Source organism: Gobius niger (genome assembly GCF_951799975.1).
Source record: "Gobius niger genome assembly, chromosome: 5".
NCBI classification, from domain to species: Eukaryota; Metazoa; Chordata; class Actinopteri; order Gobiiformes; family Gobiidae; genus Gobius; species Gobius niger.
Genome location: NC_136856.1, coordinates 4,208,800 through 4,231,959, shown reverse-complemented (window position 1 = coordinate 4,231,959; position 23,160 = coordinate 4,208,800). Strand labels below are relative to the sequence as shown.

Genomic DNA, 23,160 nt, shown 5'->3' with positions numbered 1-23,160 from the left:
CTCTAATGCACATTCAAGATAAGATTAAAGATCAGATAGGACTTTATTGATCTCACAATTCACTTGTTACATCATCTCTCAGGAAGCGCAAACAAGTAATAGTGAATCTTATGTCCAGTGACTAATAAAAGCTCTATAAAAGCAAGGGGCAAAGAATATAAATAGTCATAAAGAAACTGTAAAATGACAGTGCAAAGTTTACAGTCATTGTGCAGGTGGTTGATAAAGTGACAATGACACAGCGATTATTGTTCTTACATCCGTTGTCCCACACTCGCACTCACGAACATCATTCTGGCCTATTGTACATGTTTTTAGTGGTAGGGGAAACCGGAGTGCCCGGAGGAAGCCTGCACAGACACGGGGAAAACACGTAAACTCCACACAGAAAGGCCCCGTCCAGGTGGGAATCAAACCCTGGACGCTCGCTGTGTCCTTCATGCACTGGGGGGGCCACAGTCTTCCACTGAAGGAGCTGCTCAGCAAACATTTCACCAGCAATGTCCTGCCATCCCAACATGCAAGAAAATGATTAAAAATACGTGGGAATGCTAGAACTAACCTTACCTTAGCCCTAACCGGATAGTGAACAGGCTACGCTCAAAGCTATTTTCGGAAGAGGGGTGTTGTCGCAAAGGAGGGGTGTCGGAATGATGGTGGACCCCAACTTCTGAGCAAGTTTTGCTTCCTTGAACTTCCTCTAGAAGCAGAGTCTCTGTTGTGTTTTCTTCATAAGCATCGAGGTGTTAAAGCACAGCTGTGAGACAATACGACTCCGGGGAACATTATGCTCTAAGGCCACCACCCCCAAACCCGCTCAACCAACAACTCGGGACCCCCTTCTGTATAATGTAATGTGACCTGAGGTACTTAAAAATAATTAACCCAAAACATAAAACCAAAGGACACGCAGATAAGGACTTGTAAAAATGGAGACAAAGACAGATTCAATATTAAAAAGTATTTATTTCTATGATTAAAATGTATATTAAAATGGCCAATATTAAAAGTGCAATCACAAATAAAACCTTGCAGCCCCTGGGCCAGAACCAAAGGGAATCTGAAACACAGACAAACGTTAGAAAATAACCACACATGAATGGCTCGGGAGGGGGTAGCCCCACCCCATACAAAACGGAAAGTGCTACCCACAAACACACACACACTAAATAACAAAAATCCCAAGTGCAAAAAAGAGAAAACGGGCCAAATCCCCCACCCAAGCACGTCCAAGGGAACTGAAATCTAAAGACTAAAAAGACCCAGGGACTGCTATACAAAACCGGTGCAGAGCTAAAAGGGTTTAAAAAGCTACAAAATGCAAAAATAAACTCAAATTCAACCAAAAATAAACCCTAAAACGAACTCTAAACAAAACAGTAGCAGGCTAAAATCTGCAGTTAAAACTCTTACCTGAGTTTAGACGAGTTGACTGTCTGGTCTTTGTGCCCGTGAAAGAGCTTGGTCGCTTTGAACTTCACCCCGTTTGGAGCTACAGGAATACATTGGGGAAGGCCAAATGCTAAAAACATCTTTTTGCGTGACTGAGGGCACACACAAAGACCAGACAGGTACACATCAACTCGTCTAAGCTCAGGTAAGAACATATGTCAGTATGGAAAAATGGTGGCCTGTTCCTTTAAGGTGAAAAACATTTGAAATCTAGTTGATGTTAGTTTGGATACTGTGTTTTGAGAAAACCTTCCAGAAACTCCACTGTGTAAAGTGTAAAGACGCCGTGCTCACCGCTCATACAGCTGCTCACTAAAAGCTCAGATACGATATTATAGATAGAAAGTTCTATAATGCACCTATAGGTCTGAAGCCGCTTTTAGACGGACTGAGAGGTTTATATTTAGTCTGATGCTTTTTTATTTCTACAAAGGTTCTGAGGGTTCGTTGTTTCTGTCAGAATACTCTAAAGACAGACTGTACACCACAGTAACTCACCAATGCGTTTGTTAAAATGGTCTCTTGTGTCGATATACGATCCGTCTGTTGATTCAAAATTTATAAGCAACATTTTCTAACATCTTCTCCCTGACTCGTCTTTTCTTCCAACAAACTCTTCTGTAACTTTTTCACTGGTTAAACATTTCTTCACTTATGAGAAGCTGTAACAGAATCAAACATGGTTGTCTCGGGGATGAAGCTTTCAAAACAGACGGAAAGCTAAGCGTTTTCTTACTTTTATTTTATTCATTCATTCACCACAGACACAGTAGACATTGAATAAAACAAAACAAAAATAACAAAACAATACAAAAAGCAAAATACATTGAGACAAGACATACAAGTCCTTGTTATAGGGCTGTGCAACTAATCGAAATTCAATTACAATTTTGATTATTACACTAAATTACTACAAAATTAGCATTTTTTTTTTCAATTTTCTTTTCAATTTTTTTTCTTCTTGTTATTTATTTTTAGCATTTGCATAACTTACAGTACATTATTTCATGGCGCTGGGATTATTTTCCCTTCGCATTTCACGTGCCGTGGCTCATGCTTTTGCCTGACATAAAAACAAATGGCGCTGTTTGATGATGTCATCAGGCCGCGCTGCTCAGTTTGCTTGCGCAGGTGTGAGGGCTGGCCAGCAGGGGGCAGGTGTGAAACAGAGACCTCTCTTTAATCAAGGAAAAACTTGAAATCATTTGTACTTTTATGACTGTTCAGAAAACAGAAAATATGCAGCATAGATGTTTGTATTAATAAATATATAAATAAAATAAAGATCGCTTGAATAATCGTGATTTCAATTATGACTAAAATAATCGGGATTATCGAGCGGCCTTACATATATTATCCATCATTTTCCCATAATTTTTTACAGTGTCTCTCAAAGAATGGGTACTCCCCTAGTCTTCCTTTGTTCTGTTTATCCTTATACACATTTTGATCTTGTTTGGAGTGTTAATTGGTTGTTTTATGCTAATTTATCTTAAGATTGTTTTATCTAAATTTGTAGGAATTGGGAGTGGTAGCAGGTTTGATTTTGAAGCCCACACCCGTCCCACTGGCGCTTCAAAGTTTGAGAACCACTAAATTAACATGAGAACTTGTTTACATTAGGAAATTCAAAATGACAAAAAAAGTGTCTGATTGAGACTTACATTTGCCCTTTTCTGCTGAGTTTTGGGTTTTCACTTTCGCCTCCTCTCACGTCTGTGTTGAGAGATGAAATATGAGTGACACTCGCTGATTTCGCCGTTGCCTAGGAACAGTAAAAGCCGACGGGAACCAAAGTGGAGTAGTTCTGTAAAAGTGCACATGGAGTGACTGTGCGCTTTGTCTGTCGGGATATGAATAAACCGGCTCCGACCTGAAAGAAAGAGCCTTTGTGCGGCCGGGCGACCTGCGAGACTAAAGCCCGTGATGAGAGGAAGTACGAAAAATGACACGAAACTATCCAAACAGCAGGAAAAAACATGTACGTTTGAATGAATGCTGGATCCTAATGCATCAAATATTGAATAAAACAACTGTGTGCACTAACTTGTATTGGAAAAGGCTTTGTGCCCTGAGGCAAGACACTTCACAGTCCCTGCCCGCGAGGAGGTGGAGTGATTTATTGGTCGCCTCCTGTCGTTCTACCTCAGGGCAGCTGTGGCTCCACCAGTGAGTGAATGTACAACACAATGCTCTGAGAAGCTTGTTTAGCGCAATACAAATAAATGCAAGTAGTAATGAATGAAGCCGACTCATTTTTTTAAACTTTAACATACGCACAGTTTATAAACTAAAAAAAAAGGCGATGAAACGTGACAAAAATGTGTGACAGAAAAGTGACGAAAATGCACTAAAAAAGCGATGAAAAAAAGTTCCAAAAAACGGCAACAATGCAGCAACAACCCAAAGAGAATTATCTGTGTAGATTTGGGTAAAGCTGAACTGGAAATTAAAGGGATATTTCAGGATTTTTGACAAAGGGCCTCATTTCCTAGTTGCTGATTTCTGGAGATATTATAGTATTTTTTTGTAATTCATGCAGTTCATATGTTTGAAGAGTTTTGTGGCGCTAGGCTAGTGCAAGGCTAGTGCATTTCTATGGTATCAGCTAGCCTGCATTAAAAACAGTCTGACCCGCTCCACAGAGCACCTGAGGCAAATCACTTATAACACCAGACTAACCATATAAATGTCTGTGTCCATAGAGTCATTTTAACCATTTTGCATTTAAAATAACTTATATTTGAGCAGCATCAGCTTCGTGGTTGTATAAGCTACGCAGCGGCGGAGTGATCTGCTGGAAAATAGTCCCTCAAAATGCGATCATTCATGTGATGCAGGGTCAGTTATATTCCAAACAAATTTGCCTCGGGTGCACTGTGGAGCGGGTCAGACTGTTTTTAATGCAGGCTAGCTGATACCATAGAAATGCGCTAGCCTTGCACTAGCCTAGCGCCACGGAGCTCTTCAAATATAAGAACTGCATGAATTACAGAAAAAAAAAATCTCCAGAAATCAGCAACACTCTGGATAACTAGGAAATGAGGCCCTATGTCAAAAATCCTGAAACATCCCTTTAAGGCGGGGGTGAAGAGGTTGCTCCAGCACTAATTCTTCACCCCTCCCCATTGTAATTGATACATTCTTAAAATGTTACATCATTTGTCATGTACACGATAAATGATGTAACATTTTTCTGCAAGTTCATAAAATTGATTCAATTGCATTTGTGCTCAAAAGTTTACATAATCCTTTTTTGTTTTTATTATTATTTTTTACTATTTTTCAAAGAATATGAAAGATGACACACTCTTTTTAAATCATAATGATAAAAGAAAGTAGCAAAATGACCCTGATTAAAAAAAAAAATACTTAAACTTTGGATCAGGTTCCATTACTCTGGCAAAAATAAGCTATAGTGCCTTTAATTATATTTTACAATAAGAAAATCTCTCTCAAGTTTAGTCTTGTATTTAATTAATTTTCATTTCATGTAATTAATTATACAGCCAATTACTGTTATTCAAACTGACCATAGAACGCACTGAACCCTCTGACCCGTTTTATTTCTCTCCACCTTTGGCTTAGATCTCCTCTCTCTCTCTCTCTCTCCCCCCTCCATGTGCGTAAACAGTAGCGCGCCCCCTGCAGGCCGTCCCCCGCCACAGCCCCTCCTCCTCCTCCCTCCCTCCGCCGCTGCCTGCGCTTGCCTAGACCTCTCCGCCTGCCTCCCCACGAGCCTCATTCACTAGAAGATGGCGGACTGCGCTCCACTGTTGGATGAGGAACTCTCTTCGTTTGTCTTCAATTACCTGACAGAAAACTCCTGCGGCCAGGTAAGCCACCGGCCTCTCTGGACGCGCGGGGGTCTGCTCTACCGGACCCGCTCTCGGTCCCGGAGCGTTACCGAGCCTGGCGCACGCTACAGCCCCGTTTGTGCGAGCCGGGGTGGGGGGGGGTTTGACAGGCAAAGCATCTCAGCCGGTGCCTCTCGCTGCTGCTGCTGCTGCTCCGCGCCCCTGGGCTCCGTGCACCCTTGACGTCTGGTTTTCACGTGTGCGTTTTGTTTTGTTTTTGGGGGGGGGGGGGAAAGGAAGTGTCATCATCCACGAGGAGAATAATGGAATATCGGTTGGATTTCTGCACTTGAAAGGGCTTTATTTCTCATGCGCTCGAGCAGAGGCTGAGCGCGGCCACACGGACGGATTATGATTTGGTATGCAGACGAGCGCGCTGGAAACTTTTTGACACATCCTTCCCGTTTTGAGGGAAGTTCTCGTGTGGACACGTGGTCCGCGTCTTGAAACACATGGAGGGACTGCTATTGTTTTATGATGGCATTATTCTTCGGTGCCAATCCCCCCCCCACACACGTTTTAGGATCGATTTCTGTCAAGATCCACTCCCAGAATGCACATAAGCGATGTTGTATTCCCCGGATTTACTATTTTGAACCCCCCCCCCCCGCACATTTCAGTCCTTCCACCACACACTGCGTGGTTACTGATTCGGACCCGGTGTAATAAGTGTAAGCTGCTTCACCGAGCTTAACGCAGGAGATCTATACACGTAACGTGGCGCTTCAAAGTTAAAGCCCGACCACCTTTGATGCTTTTACGCACCGCCGTCTATTTTGGAGACGCTTTGGAGACGCTTTGCGCACGCTTTGTATCGCTTTTTTGCAGCCGTTTGCGTAACTGTGTGTGAGCTGGCAGGTTACAAAACGCCACCACCGCCGCTGCTGCTGCTGCTATAGGCGAACTGTATACGTACACTCTGGCAGAGCTGTGCGTCTGCGTTCGGAAAAGCGGTGTTAGCAGTTTGTTTATGCCCAAAACGTGGATCCTTCCCTCGCATTCTGATCACCCCAAAAATGGTCTCTATAGAGGGGGTCGCGTTTTCTAAATATTGTGAAGTCGTATTGGCTCGGCGCTCGCAGGGGAGCAGCGTTAGTCATAACTCTCCACAGAGCAACGCGCTAGATAATGATTTGCCATGGTTTTGATAAATTGGATGTGGGCTTTCCAAGGAATCGTGGCGTGGCTGGAAAGCAGGTCACAGTGCGCCAAGGCAATGCATCAGTACAGGGATCCTTAGGCATTTCACTTGACTGATCATTTTCTCTCTTGATACAAGGCAAGGAATGTATAGTTGATGCATCAGAGTTGTAGCAATACGGATCGTTTTCAGAGTGAAATGACTGTATTGCTATTTTGTGCTAATATTGCCTTTTCCTGTCCATACATGCCTCCCCATAGACTTCCACGGTATTTCCTGTCATCAGTATTCCAGCCACATGTCTTTAACACAGGCCGTGGTGGATGCATGGATACCATCACTGTTTACCGAGAGCGGTTGGTGTTGGTGATGCAGTTCCCTGTAGAAACCGCGGTTTACGTCGTGAGGCTCGAGTCTTTTGGCAGTGTTTTTTTCTGAACACGCTCTCGCAGTAGCAGCGGCGTCGAAAGTTCACTTTGGAAAGACAATCCGAGGGCGACGTTTGAACTGGGCTGGATTGGAAACTATGGAGGAGTTTTGAGTTCTATTAGACGACCGCATGAATGTTATTGCAGTGTTTGGTGACACAACATCCATATCGCAAAATCACTGAGGTCTCCATCTGACTAATACAGACTTGACATTAAATGGCAAATGTGCAAAAGTTCAGTTTTGCTTCCGATTTTGCCCTGATTAAAGTCTATCCATCCGTCCATCCATCCATTTTCTTCCACTTTTCCGTTTCTGGGTCACATTGCACCAGCCCCTATGGCTCCTCCTGCAGGTGGTGGGTCCACAGAAGGACGGCCTCATGATTCTCAGGCCTGTTGGTCTCTCATAAGGGGCTTCTAAACCGCTCTTCATTTGACCCGTGACCTAGGACCTGTTTGCCATGGGAGACCCTACCAGGGGCACAAAGCCACCGACAACAGAGCTCCAGGATCACCTCCACCACGTTAAGGTGGCTGTTCTAGGAGTATGCGAAGTTATATCTGTTATAATTTATTCAACATCGCAACATCCCTTTCAAAACATCGCATTTTCCTCTCGAATCGTGCGCCCTCGCTAAAATACAAAGCATTCCCAAAGATTGTCAGTTGTTTGGCTTTGACAGGGAGCTTTCACGCCTCGTTTAGCGCCGATCTCCTGCCTAATCGATCGTTGTTTGGGCATAATTTTTGAATCCCATGCCAGAAATCTTCAACTAAATAACGCACTTCCAAGGCTTCCGTAGAGTCTGCGGACATTCTTGACACGGCTGTTCCAATATTGAGGGATGAGTTGTTGCATCACGGTCCGTAGTGATTGAGCCGTGCACGAGGGCGGGATGCACGCGCACGCCGCTTAGCTCGAAGCAGCAGCAGGAGGACGAGGAGGAGGAGGAGGAGGGGGGGTGTGTGTGCCCTGTCACAGCTGATTGGCAGCTTAAGCAGGTTAATTCGGTGGTGGTGGTGGTGGTGGTGGGAGCAGGCGAGGCAGGCCAGAGCAGGGGGGGGGGCTATTTTTAACTCCCACCCCCCCTCCTCTCTGGTTCACGGTGACTTCTCGTGTCTGCGCTCTCAAAACATAGACGGTACATTACAGAGGACAGTGTGTGGACGAGCCTCCCACACTCACCTTTTTTTTTTTTTATCGAGATTCAAAGCATGAATATTAGATCACTGGACTTGCCGTCGTCCGTCCATTGCATTTTAATGGAGTGTGTAATATTGGCATTAAAAATTAAACCTTCCCACAAGTCAGGCCGCTTCCCCGTGTCGTCTCTAGCGTTTAATTACATCTTTATTCATGTACTAGTAATTGACGAGTATCTTTAGGCGAACGTTTTGTTGTTTGCTAATGTTAACCTGTTGTTAAGTAAGTTTACGGTTCGTTATTTCCTTCAATTATGCACATCCAAACCCCAAAGCTTACTGACAGGAGAGCTGTGGCCTACATGCCAGGGTGATGCCTCATTTGAAAGCCAAGACCTTCTAGTTTCTCAAGCTATGTCTAAGATCAGTGTGAGTGAAACTTGCATCACGTTTACTGTTCCTAACCCTAATCACAACCATAACCCTTACCCAAACTCCCAATCGGCCGATCTAGCGCCGATAAAAGCCGATATCTCTGAGAGTGATGGAGACTTCCCTTTTTGCATTGGAAAAAGCAAAGTCAGGGCTTTAAAACGAGTTCTCCCACAACTCCCTCGGCCTCAGGGGGACAGAGAAACGTTGCAGTGAAAATTGGTTAGCCACAAGTTTGTCAAATACAAGTTTGACTAAACCTCAGTCAATATGCTCAGTTATTTTGAAGCACAGAACTTTGAGAACCCAATCGCTGAGTTCGTTTCACCTGCAAAATGCCACGGCTAGCGACAGTATGCTAATGCCAACGGCAACATGCTAATGCTAACGGCAACTATTCAAGGCCTGGCTCTGCTATACTATTCCCTGTCCATTCCACGCAGGGAAGTTAGTCTGGCCACGGAACAATTGGCTTGTTGCACGGTGTGGCTATGCTAGTTCCTCTGACCTGAAGTCGTGAGCGCCAGCAGTACTTCCTGTCTGGATTAGCTTGGACCTGCTGGAATAATAATCATATTTTCTAAAGATTACGTGGTGGGCAGTGAGTTCCCGGTGAGTTCCTGGTAGATGATCATTTACTGTGTGTTCAAATCTTGATGTCGGATGTAACGAGTTCAGAGGAGACACCTGTGATCATGAAGGATTGATAGTTTATCTTGAAGCTAAAGGCTAACATGCTTTAGCTTGTTAGCTTGTTGGAATACAAATAAATACCGATAACAAGATGGTTTATATGCAGATTAGTTTATATTTGAGGCACTATTTCAAATTGTATAATGCATGAAATTAATGTTAGCCTTTAGCTTCAAGACAAACTCACTGATCTTTATAAACATAGACTTCTCCTCCACTGAAATATTGACACTGTAGCAACTTGTTAACCTGCAGTAAATGATCATCTACCAGGAACTCACTGTCCACCACAGAATCTTTAGGAAATACCATGATTCGAACGGGTCTACGCTAATCTTAATGGAAACGAATACGAACAGGGAAGTGCTAGCGCCCACAACTTCAGCTCAGAGGAACTAGCGTAGCCACATGGAGGGAAATAAACCAATTAGCGATTAGCGGACGTGACGACAGCTGTGTCCAACTCACAAAATATGAACTTAATATAAACTCAAATGGAGAACACGGAGGCAAAATCCTCGACTGCTTCATCCATGATACGTTTTGGCTAATGTTAATTGAACTAGCAACATAGCGGTGCAGCGAGTGACTTAACCTTCCGCCAATCAGGCACTTGTTTACCGTGTATGGCCACACCCACCTTCTTTAATGCTGTAAAGAAGTGGGTGTGGTTTATCGGGCAAGAATGTATGTTTTTACAGGATTATAGACCAGACATTTGGAAAATATCGGCCCATTTCTGTCGACCTCTACTAAAAATGTGAGAAACAGACCACCCGATTAGGTCATACATTATGCATAACACTGGCATTTGTAGGAAGTGACGGTTTACTTTGGGCTAGAACTGGCAGGTTTGGAGCTCGGTCTTTTTACATTGAAGGAAATCGTCCCTCCGCCAAAGCAAACTCACCTCCCCCTGTGCCATAGTGACGACGCAGTGATGCAATGGGTCTGACACTTTCTAGGCAACCGGCTCAACAACTTCAAGTAATAGAGTGTTTTTAATGACATTTAGAAATAAAAATGCACTACTTCTCCCCCACTTCCCCCCCTCTCCTCTTTCTACAGTCGCGCTAATGGCCAGGTGTAAATATTAACGTTGCGACGGCGCTGCTTTTGTCGGACAGATAACCCTATCAGATAACACGCCGTCACACTTTGTACAATTGTAGTATTTTCTTTCTTTCATCTTTCTCCCTTTTGTGCCACTCAAGGACTCTGCAGCAGAATCCTCAAAGCCCGCGACCACTATCTTATCCATATTCATTGGCTCTTGTGCGTCTCCCCGCGGCCTCCAGTGCAAACCCACGCGACATGCTTTGCCTATTGCTCACCGCATGACACAACTTTTCTCTGCAGCCGTAGTTTATGAGCGTTTCAGGAGATTAGATCGCTGTATATGGCTTTTAACCGTTCATCAAAGAGCAAGTTGTGCAAACTTTGGATTCACAACTTGATAAGTGGCCGTACCATATTGCAGTCTATAGTTTAACACTAATAAGTGGAATGTAGCTGGCCATTGTTCCAGATATACTTAACACACTTCAGGCTTGGGTTGGCTTCAGGCACTCGCAACCCTGGGATATAGAAGCAAAACACTGGACTTGAATTGAATTATTAGGGACTAAACCAGGACTAAAGTAGGGCTGAACTATGAACTAGACCACGACTAAGAAAGCCACTGGAAGATGCAGGCCACAGTAGGGCAAATCGAATTAATTAAATAAATTCATGCCTTTAAAAACAGACGAATTGAAAGCCAATTGTGCATAACATCAAATCATAACAACGCTGCCCAAGAACTGACTTCCTGTTTCGATCCAGCATGTCAAAATAAAAGCACACAGCTCGCCTCATTGATTAGTTCAGCAGGTACTTGCAACATTACAAGAATATAATTGTAATATAGTATATAGAATATAAGTGTTTTGTCTGTTGATAGTTAGGCAGAAAGAAAGTTGAACTAATGAATAAGATGGTGCTTTTATTTTGGTGTGCTGGATCGAAACAGGAAGTTTTCGATAAAACTAAAACACTTTTGAAACTCCATGGCTTATTTAGAGGTTTTGCTTTTGAGAGCAAACAAGGAATATCTAAAACAGGAATATCAATTTTTAAATGAAGGGTTTTGTTATCTTAATGGGCCTAATTGTAGGTTACATTAGGAAATATTAATGACCAGGACAGCAAATCGAGATTTTATTTTTTGGCCATATCGCCCAGCCCTGTGCCACGGTGTTACTTTGTGCTTGTAAAGTATTTTATTTTAGTCATTACAACTACTTGCAGCGTGTTAATGAAATAAGTTGATAGCAAATCCAAATGTTCCACTGTATTGTAATGTTATATATAGTAGATACAAGCTCCAGCACCTGCTCAAGTCTCTTTACTACCATCGAACTATACAATTCCCTTCTGTTATATAAACCAGGCCAGAATAAAACCAACGTTAAGTGAAATTTGTGTCAGGGCCGCATTAGACGTAGCAATTGTGATTGAAACAGTGACCCTGAAAGCGACATTCAGACTTGGCCAGAAGGGCAAACGTTTGAGAGAAGCCTGACAAAGAACCGCTTATGTTATTATAAGTGTAAACATAATCACAGAGGCCGAAACTACAGGGTCGGCGAATTACAGTATATGCGGCGAATTACAGTATATGCACAAAAAGTCCCAATGCTCTCCCCGTTTCCAGATTGTTCCAGCCTATAATGCTGCTGTTCCCATTCGAGTCATGCAGCTGTTGTTGTTATTGCTTCAACCTATTATTTTCTCTAAAACCTGGTTCTGAAACTCCTCTGTGTGCTCGAAAAATGCCCCCGTCCCGCGGAGCCGGCGGTTGTGTGCGGCGCGGTGTCCCCTGCTCGCAGCCTCATTGTAATACTACTCTATCCTCGTGACTGGAGTTACAGAACAGGCCTGCTGCAGTCATGTGATCGCTCGGGGAGGGGAGGGGGAAGTGGAGGAAGGGGGTGTGGCGAGGGAGGGGGGCGTGCGCGTTGACGACACAGCCCCGCCTCCCCCCTGGCCCCCTGAACATGTGACTGCTTCCTCCTCGTGCTCTTCTCTCTCTCTCTCTGGCTCGCTCGCTCTGAGCCTCCAGCGTAGAGGCTGCACACACACAGTGAATCCCAGAGTCTTTTCCAATGGAAGGAAGCGCTTTAAAACAAGTGTAGGCAGATTTATGACTATTTAGGGTGGCTGTTTTCTTTTGCCGGTGGCTTTGAATAGATCTGGAAGTGTCTGGGAGTTGAAATAAAGGCAAATACAAGGGAAAATATGACAGTTTTTACTATACATAAAGACACAAAACAACCATAGATGAACAGATGGATATAGAAAGACATTGCATACTTTTATTATTATGATCTGAATGGCTTATGACCAAACTTACCACAGCATTACTTACAGTTTTCATCTCCAATATAGGTCATTGGGAAAGGATGAGGAGACTGATCGATTTACAAGAATGTGTCTAAGAGTGGCTGTAGGGGGCACAGGCCACCCTTGGAATCTGACTGACCTCTCCGTTACATAAAGGCAGAGTCTCAGTCGGTTACATAGTAGCCAGTATAGGGTGACCAGATGTCCTAGTTTATCCGGGACAGTCCCAGTTTGTACCCGTTTGTCCCAAGACCCAACAGATGTCTCCAAAATGATTGATTTGTCCCAGTTTTGCTCGGTAACGATGTAGTCCCTGAAATAACACACTTCACTTGAATGTTTTTGGCCCATGTGAATGTCAATTACTAAGTGTCATCCAATTAAAAATCTTAATGCTAGCATGTGGTGCTTCATTTGTAAATGAGTAGTTTCAGGAGCACTAGTTGATGTTATGGATTCAGGAGTTCAGGCCAAAACAATTGCCGGAACATTCTCATTAAACACCATTATGTCCAGGGCTGCAACTAACGATTATTTGGTAATCGATTTATCTGCAGATTATTTTCTGCTATTAATCAATTAATGGTATGTGAAAATTGTATTCTTTCTTTTTTTTTTTTTTTATCGCATAACGCTAACGTGGCATCGTTTGAGGACGTGTTGATGGAGTAAACTTAAAGCGAGTGATTGATGGAGGTTCTTGTCGTTAATTCTGCTTCTGATTGGACGAGACACAGACAGATATTAATGACATTTTCAATGTACAAAACAGTACAGACCCGAACTTTAAAAACAAAGAAAAATACACAATTTTCATGTCATTTTTGCTCTATTTGAGTCTGTGCTTACTAGAAAACGATTTATCGATTACGAAAATAGTTATGGACTATTCTAATAATCAATTAGTTGTTTCAGCCCTAATTATATCAGATGAAATCGTTGCCGGATCCTCCTAAAGAGTTGCTTCTCCCTGAAAAACTGAATAAAATTTAACACTGCAGCATCTCTTCAGTGCAGATTGGTGCGTGTCATGAAATGTTAACAGTTGTACTATTCAGTTTGTGAAAAGATAGCTGTGGAAACCCTGCGGCACGCTCCCATTTGTGTCCCAGTTTTACGCTGTTAAATCTGGTCACCCTAACCCAGCTACATTTTTGATTCTCATCACGTCAAGTTTTCTAGACACTCTTTCTCTTTCTCATTCACATCTATTGTTCTATATGACAGAGATCGTCAGTTTATCATTGATGGAATAAAATGGCAAACAAATTGGCACAAGCGTCCGTATGAGAGTCGGCCACATTGTTGTTTATTGTCAAGTGAATTCATTATGCTAATTTCCAAAACGATGTAATACTTATGCTGGTCTTATAACGGTCTTCTCTGCGTGAGAAAGTTTTTTCGCTGTGGTTGTGGTTTTCTGATCTAAAGTCAATAGTCTCTTGAAAGCGCCGTGAGATCATTGACCACCGGTTCACGGGATGATTTACAGCGACTAAAGTTTCACTGGTAAAAATACAACTCTTCACATGCCAAAGTCTGTCCATCACGGGGAGGAGGGGGGGCAAGACTTAAACCAGGACTAAACCAAAGCCAAACGAGCTCTAAAGCAGGAGTTACCCACCGTTTATGACAGGCCTGTTCACTGACTGAACTAGAAATGAACCAAAGGACATTTTGTAGTTGCGTGCAATAAAATCAATGGGGTTACGAGGTCAGCGCTAAATACGAACTGGAATCAAAGTAAACCCGTCTCATCTAAACCAAATAACTCTCAGCCTCTGCGTCAAAAGCTGATCTATATTTGTGGACTTTGTTTCTTACGTAAGCGCCCCGACATGACGTGTTTTCATGAGATATGTTCTGATTCTTCTGTTAGCTTAGCGCTGGGTTATATTACGCAAAAAGAGTCCCACAACAAGGGCGTCCTAATTGTCTGCGCGTAATGTAGGTCAGAAATGAACACGCTCGGATTGTCAATGGGAAACGAGCAAGACTGATTGTTTTAGATGATACGAGGTGCAGTTTTGTGTCTCGATTTTAGCCAAGTGACCATGCTAGCAGAGATTTTGCAATAACCTGACCTGTGGTAGCTCTTTAATATGATCCACCCTTTTACTTAACCACAGCTCTTTCCTTCGAACGCCTATATCGAATTTCCAAAACCAATTTACAGCTTATGTTCGGTTGCATATTGACCAACCACATGCAGCGGTTTCAATGTTGCTTCAATGTCATCGCCTCCTGATCTGCACTTCAGGGAAACGCGCAAGTTATTGAATTTCGAGCCCCGGTCTTTGGGCCTGCGCGCTCCGCTCGTATCCCGTTGCTAATCATTGACCGCGCTCGCATTGGACCTTGTGTAGGGGATTGACTGGCTGCTGCTGGATAAGAGAGACTTAAGCGTCACTCCAGCTGGAGCTAGACTGAACCGGCCGACGGGGCACGGGGCGGGTGGACTGGATTCGCCGGTGTCCGAGGTGTCCGAGAGGTCCGAGCGATCGAGCCGCCGTCGCATGAGGATTCAGAGCACAGGCCACTGAAACGCTGGGGTCGGCGCTTTTCCAATGAGACGACACAGTGTGACCTTGACTCAAAGTAGCAATCAGTTTTACATGGATTAAACAATGGAGTGTTTTGGGTGAAGGTGTTCAATCTGAATCACAAAATAACTAAATGTCTTTGCATCCATGAGGTCTTATTAGGTTTAAAACACTCTTAGAGGTTTCGACAGCGAGGAACCATCAGAATCCAATCACTCTAGACTTGATTGGAGTTTGTTTGTGCTCAGTCACCAAACTGGTTTCGGGCGTAGGATCTGGCAACCCTAATTGTGTGCTTTCTGATTGGATAACAATCTTCAGGACCAAAACAAAAGATGTGACAACGTTACAATTGATGCCAGTAAAACCAGTTTGGGGACCCAGAAGTTTGATCTGTTGAGGCAGGAAAATATGCCATAAACGATATTATTGGAGACCTTTTAATGCCACGGAATCTAAATCTTAAAAATGAGAGTAAAACTTTGTTCAAACAGGACTTAAAGGGATCTTTCAGGATTTTTGACATAGGGCCTCATTTCCTAGCTATCCAGAGTGTTGTTGATTTCTGGAGATATTTTTTTAAATTCATGCAGTTCTTATGTTTGAAGAGTTTCGTGGAGCTAGGCTAGTGCAAGGCTAGTGCATTTCTATGGTATCAGCTAGCCTGCATTAAAAACAGTCTGACCCGCTCCACAGTGCACCTGAGGCAAATCACTTATAACACTAGACTAACCATATAAATGTCTGTGTCCATAGAATCATTTTAACCATTTTGCATTTAAAATAACTTATATTTGAGCAGCTTCGTGGTTGTATAAGCTACGCAGCGGCGGAGTGATCTGCTAGAAAATAGTCCCTCAAAATGCGATCATTCATGTGATGCAAGGTCAGTTATATTCCAAAAAATACTCTATGGACACAGACATTTATATGGTTATTCTGGTGTTATATGTGATTTGCCTCAGGTGCTCTGTGGAGCGGGTCACACTGTTTTTAATGCAGGCTAGCTGATACCATAGACATGCGCTAGCTTTGCACTAGCCTAGCGCCACGAAACTCTTCGAATATGAGGACTGCATGAATTACAAAAAATATATATCTCCAGAACACTCTGGATAACTAGGAAATGAGTCCCTATGTCAAAAATCCTGGAATATCCCTTTAATCTTAAAACATAAAACGCCACTTCATTTGAGTAAAAAAATTCTCTGCCATTCATTGAACGATTCATGGATATATTTACAAGAAACATCTCTCTTCTTCAGTCCTTACCTTGCCTTGGTTATGATGTGTTAAAGCACAGGCTGTTGTGTTAACGTTTCAGATAATGGCTTAACTATTAAAATGAAGTGGTTTGCTGGAGCTGCTGGATCCCTATGGCCTACTACTATTACTACTCCTGACACTTCCAATACTTTGAATCCGTTCCTACTGCATAAATGTTTGCGATCCAACCTTAACCCCATGTGATAATGTAAGTTTATTTGGTCCAGACTTTAAACGCCTTGTAAAATGTGTTTTATCAATCCCTGTTTTGTATCTGCTCTGCTATAATCAAATAAACGGTGAATTATTAAATGGATTCGTGGCTGCAGGTGCGTCGACTTCTCGCTTACTGTACTATCTGTTACTTTCTCACATGCCGCAAAGGATATTGATCTAATTTTAGCTGGAATTAGGCCTTTAAACAGCGAGGAACCGCGCGCTGATTGGCTTCAGCCTTCGCCCGAGGCCACGCTCCACGCTGTTAACCGCTGAGGCTGATCAAAATAACAGCCCTCATGAGTGTCGAACAGTAGAACTCTCGCCTCCGTGACGACCCAAATGGGAGACGGAGCTCAGCTGTGTATAGGCCTGGAGTTAGCGCCGCGCCGGGACAGATCTGAGGTGACACAGTTGCTCGGCGCATGTGTGGGTGCTAATGTATGTCCGTGGACTCGTCAAAGCTGCGGGAGGTCAGCTCTTGTGTCCACATTTCTGCCGGCGCTAAGATCAGTTTCAGTGGGGAAGACACTGGCCGCCCTGAGAGGAAGGCTTTAATGAGTCGTGGAGTGGACTCGGAAGGAAGTTGGCGACGGTGGGTGGAAGTTTGGGGCTTAATGATTCGAGAAATATCAGAAATCAGCTCGGAATTGTTGCCTTTGTCAGTGACGGAGCTGTGGACGCTCTTGCCACATAGGGAGAAGGTTTCATTTACAAACCAGTGGGGAGTTAGCATGTTTTCCCAGTTTCTATGGATCATCTCTGGGTTCTCTGGTTTCCCCATTGACCCAAAACTTCCACAATTGTCTAAATCCTCCTGGTTCTCCTGACAATACCAATCTCAAGACCTGGAGTTGGGTTCCTAAGCACTGCACTTCAACTGCCCACCTCACTGACATTGAAGGACGGGTCAAATGCACAGGACAAAGAAGTGTTACCTTAGGCCCCAAACGAGCATTTAGCAAAATTATGGAACGCTTCAAAGTGAGGGTGACCGGATTTTCCAAGTCTTTTACCGCGCTGGATGCTAAAATTGTGAATGCTTCATCATGACAGGCATCAGTCTGCATTGAGGAGGTGTTAGAGTTGAGACTTTTCATTGGTCTATACTTGGTGATTGACATTCACATGGGCCAAAATCATTCATTTTCAAGTGATGTGTGTGTTTTTTCGGGGACTGCATTGGCCAAAACCAGAGACAACTAGGACAGGGACTGGGAGTGGACTCAAAACTGGGACTGTCCCGGGTAAACTGGGACGTCTGGTCACCCTATTCGAAGCATGTCAAAAAAGCCTGTAGAGGTATCGTTGTGTGTGGTCTTTGCCAGTGCTTAAGGAGGAATAAGGTATTTACCCGGAGTCCCCTGATGAGGACCTTTTACCGCGCCGGATGCTAAAATTGTTAATGCCGCATCATGACAGGCATCAATCCACATTGAGGAGGTGTTTGAACTTGTAATTGGTCTATACTTGGTGATTAACATTCTCATGGGCCAAAAACATTCATTTTCAAGTGATGTGTGTTATTTCGGGGATTGTATTGGCCAAAACAAGGGTCTACTAGGACAGGGACTGGGACAAATCAGTGGTTTTGGAGACGAGGGACAAAGGACTCAAAATTGGGACTGTCCCGGGTAAACTGGGACGTCTGGTCACCCACATTCGAAGCACAGTCTCTGTGGTTTTTGCCATTGCTGAAGGAGGAATAAGGTATTTCCTGGAGTCCCCTGATGAGGACCTTTGACATGGCTCTGAACTTGGTTTGTGTTAAGTGTTTTTATGATCATTTATTGTTGAGGCTTTGAGAGAGTTTCATTATGCTTGTGTGTAATGACAAATTTAACTTAGTTGTTTGGAGCCTTACCTAAACAATAATTAGGACTAGTCTAAGAACCTGTAACATTATTATATTGAATGTTAGCTTAGCATAGGACAAAGCCCAATAGCTACTTGCAAGGAGCAGAGATTCTGAACTACATGGCCCACTTTCTAGCCACTTCAAGCTTTTTTTGGTGCTAAATATTGATGCATTTGTCTGGATGCTGTTGAGGTTTCCAGTCTATTATGCGTCTAGACATAACGTTGATATAAAAGGATTACCACCCTGCATCCACACAATCGTGTTTGACAGTTTCTTCCAGGCATTAAGGCTTTCACTTCCCGTGTCACTCGAAGGTCACCGCTCGCCAGACGGCCAACCAGACCGTGAACCTTCCCTTTTCGGTAGTGAGGCATTAGCCCCACAAATCACCTTATCGTCCACTTTCTCGATGTGGCCCAATGAATCGGCTTTGCTTTGATAGCGAGCGGGTGCAGGGGCGGCGTTCGGGACAGTGCAGCAGCAGCCAGCCAGCCAGCCAGCCAGACGCACGGTAAAAATAACACGGCTTTGAAGGTGACGGAGACAGGTGCCATTGGTCGTGACTGGGATTTGCCGCGCGCCTCAGGTGGCCGGCTCCACAATCACCCTTGGATTCGACCCAAGGGGGGAGCGGGGGAAAGCGGGTTGGAATCGGGAGTTGCGGACCCCCAAATTGCGACACTTCGTTGCAGCGTTAGGATTATTTGTGCGTCGTTGTGTACCTGTCGTGTTCAATGCTCCTCTCCCCCGGCCGCCCTCCCTCCCTCCCCCTCCGTCCCTCTCCCTGAGTCGTGATGTTGGAGTGCTGCAGTGCAAATGCATCCTGCGCACCGCGGCGGTTCACCTGCGCCTTCTGTCGTGTCCCACCGAATGCTAAGATTAAAGCCGGGGACGCGCACAAATGCAGCAGCCGCCCCGCTGGTGACGCGGTTCGGGAGCTGTTTAACCGCTTAACTCCCGCCTGAACCGAGAGCATTTTCCCCAGTTCAGCTTTTACCCAAATCCTGTAGGCCAGTGTAACGCCTCATTTGAAAGCTAAGATCTACAAAACTCATCTGAATGGATCTTTTTCCTCACGTCATCACATTTTTTTCCATCTTTTTTGGAGGGGTACTCAACTCATTTTTGTAACTTTTTTGACATTTTTTTGGTAATTTTTTGGTAATTTTGTTTGTCATTTTTTTTTCTTTTTTTTTTGTCAAATTTTTTTCACATTTTTGTAACTTTTTGTCATTTTTTTTGTCATTTTTTTGTCACATTTTTGTCTTTTTTTGTCACATTTTTGTCATTTTTTATCACACTTTTGTCACATTTTTTGTCATTTTTTTGTCACTTTTTTGTCACATTTTTGTAACTTTTTGTCATTTTTTTGGTCATTTTTTTGTCACATTTTTGTCACATTTTTTGTCACATTTTTGTCACATTTTTGTCACATTTTTGTAACTTTTTGGTCATTTTTTTGGTCATTTTTTGTCACATTTTTGTCACATTTTTGGTCATTTTTTTGTCACATTTTTGCCATTTTTTTGTAACTTTTTGTCATTTTTTGGTCATTTTTTGGTCACATTTTTGTCATTTTTTGTCACATTTTTGTCATTTTTTGTCACATTTTTGTCACATTTTTTGTCATTTTTTTGTCACATTTTTGTCACATTTTTGTAACTTTTTGTCATTTTTTTTGTCATTTTTTTTGTCATTTTTTTGTCACATTTGTGTCATTTTTTGTCACATTTTTGTCACATTTTTGGTCATTTTTTGGTCACATTTTTGCCATTTTTTTGGTCATTTTCTGTCACTTTTTTGTCATTGTTTCGTCCCTTTTTCGTCAAAGCTTTCTCACTTTTTTTGTCACATCTTCATCATTGTTTTCATCTCAGTTCTGTCGCTCTTTTCACACCTTTTTTTTCCCCAGAAGCTTTTGGATTGGGGGTAAAGCCAAACTGGAGAAAATGTGCTCGGTTCAGGTTCGGGAGCTGTTTAATTTGATCTCCCCTTGAACACATTGTCAGGAAATGCAAACGAACACTCGGGAGTGTTTGGAAATCCGAGTGATTCATGCAAAAAGCCCCGTGGCGCCCGGCTCCACGCGAGCTCGTGCGTCTCCTCTCCTCGCAGACTGATGTGTTTTTATTAGCTGCTACGCTACGCTGCTGCAAAAAACGTTTGTAGGTGAGAGGTGAAAAGGTCAGAAGACACCTGATGCTCCGTATATGAGACTATGAGGTAGTAAGTTGCTGACGAAGACCATCGGGCAGTCATTGAACGCGCTTTAATCACGGTGTGTTTTCCCCTGACCCGCTCTGTATCCGAGGTTTTCATCCCTTGGCTCCCGCTGTCCCTCATGAGCGAGTCGTGAGTGGAAATTATAAGTGTCGCTAAAGTCTCCTCTGATGTTTGCGCTTTGGGAATAAAGCCGCTTCCTTTGCAAATCCCTCTGTGGTCCGTGCATCCGGGGCTAATTTTGTTTCTTTCCCTCTTCGTAATGCCCTGTGATACATTGATAAAATGCGTCACATTTTATTTATATTTCCCCCAGAACAAACATCCTACTGAGACGTGTGGGTGCGTCTTATACTTTTGGATTTCTTTACTACATTTTGAAATGGCTTGAAACTGCACAGCTTGATCACTATTCTTCAATACACAGGCCGCCATGTTATGTGTTATTGAAAATACACGAGTTCAATCATACAGAAATGTTCCATCTTAGCAAAGGTTTCCAAAATCAGTAATTCATACTGAGGTATTTAGAATGCGTTATAACCAACTATGGGTAAACAAAAGGCTCCAGTTTGCAGACTGTCTGATCTTAGAAACCATTTACTATTGTGGTTGCTGGTTTATTTACTCAAGTACTTAGTTACTTAAAGGGACTGGATTGTTGAGTTGTCATTTATATACTGCACCTCAGGTCTTTTGCGTAACTGCAGGTTCTATATTAAGCTTGTGCATGACGGGACAGTGCCGGATTTTAGAGGCAGTTGTGGTGAACAGGTCTGAGCTCATTCTATACATTAGGACATGGCTGGAACATGTAGGGGGAGGAAAATACTTCATTTTTACATTTTTAGACTCTAGTCCCTTGAAGTAACTGTACTTTTGCAGGGCTTTTTACTTCTACTTGAGTAATATTTATAATGAAGTATCTGTACACTTGAGTAACAAAATAGTAACTCTGCCTCTTTAACTCTTCAACTCTTCATTGTACGGCGTAAAATAGATATGTTTTGTCTTTTGTTTACTTAATTCTTCATGATGATGAGGGCGATATGGCCTAAAATCACTATCACGATACATGACGATATAATTGACAATGGACAAATTACTTCAAAATCCCAGCCTTACTCCTATTGGGAAGATTCATTCAGAAATATTTACTAATTTCCTCGCAAATATGATCTACTTAGTTTACATCCTTCATTAAATTTGACTGTTTAAACACCTGCCCCGTGTTCTACAGTCAGTGTTAATGCTGCTCTGATGGAGCGAAACATGAATTATATCGTGTCCACAACGATATCGAAAAATGATATCGCGATAACGATGTGCGATACGATATGGCCCGCCGCGATAATGATTTCTTTTGACATGTTCTTATGGTGTTTTTATTTTTTTATGTTTTGTTTCTCATCATTTATCTCAGTACAGAACCATAAATCAGACTTTATCGCTCAAACAGTTACTCACAGTACTCAAGTAAAATTTGTACTTTTACTTAGTAAATGAGTAAAAATTTGGGCCACTACTTTTTACATGTACATACTTGAGTAAACTTATTTTAACGTAACTCTTACTTGAGTAAATATTTTGGCTACTTTACCCACCTTTGCTAAGGGGTAAAGAAATGTAATATAGAGTTCGGGGAATTCCACTGTTACCATGGAGATCCGCCATCTTTGCTGCTGTTAGCAAACATTTCCATAAGACTAACATTAGTTATAAACAGCATAAAAAGTGGAGAAAGTTACTGCTGGTAAATCCATCTAACACACTGTGGTGTTCAAGTGTTATATTGTGAACTTTTAAAATCTCAATCCCATAATGCTTAGCGATATGACATCACATTCCTGAACATTATACCGGTTGGCGTGCGTTGCCTTGTTTGGAAGAATGTATTATTTCAGAAAAGCCAGTCCACCTGACAGTTTGTTCCTCTCTTGTAAAGCTTCTGAAACACCATGCAGAACCGAAGACCTTCCCGCCCCCTTCCGCGTCCGTACATCGATCTCCATGTCGTGCTCGTGCTAGCGCTTCATGCTAAGGCTAACAGGAGGCCGGCGCGGGGCCCAGGTGATGCGTCTCTATAATTAATGAGGCGGGGATTGGTCAGCTGCTCGCCGCGGCCTCGCACATGCTCCCGCTCTCACATCACCACTGCAATATTCAGCATCCAGCGACTTATCATCTCTCCGCCACTCGTTTCCGCAAATTCAATTATGCATTTTGATTAACCGGATCGGCGGCAAGTGTACTGCGGGTGCTAGTCACGGGCATCTCGTCCCCGAGTTTTATTAGCTTGATTAGCATTTTGACAGTCCGGTCCTGCAACAAATCCCGGATCATGTTGCGAGGCTGTCCAATCTCGCGCATGCTAAGGACAAGAGTTCACAGGAAATTTGTTTTTTAAATCAGTGACGCTAAGGCTGTAAATTCTCCTCATGAATAACCATTTGCCTCTTTAATGAACTCTTGATATTATTATTCACTGTTTCAAATGTCAATGTTGCTATTTTGTCATTTA

The 23,160-nt window shown here is 43.0% G+C and overlaps 1 protein-coding gene across 1 annotated transcript in view; it reads left to right on the top strand.

Moving 5' to 3' along the window:
• Positions 1–5,165: 5,165 nt before the first annotated feature.
• The window catches only part of ppargc1b (peroxisome proliferator-activated receptor gamma, coactivator 1 beta), a 191,196-nt gene continuing 173,201 nt past the window's right edge, over positions 5,166–23,160 (top strand). Inside the window, exon 1 of the mRNA XM_079557093.1 lies at positions 5,166–5,288. Coding sequence (XP_079413219.1) covers positions 5,208–5,288 — 81 coding nt within the window. The 5' untranslated portion in view covers positions 5,166–5,207. The remainder of the gene's footprint in view (positions 5,289–23,160) is intronic.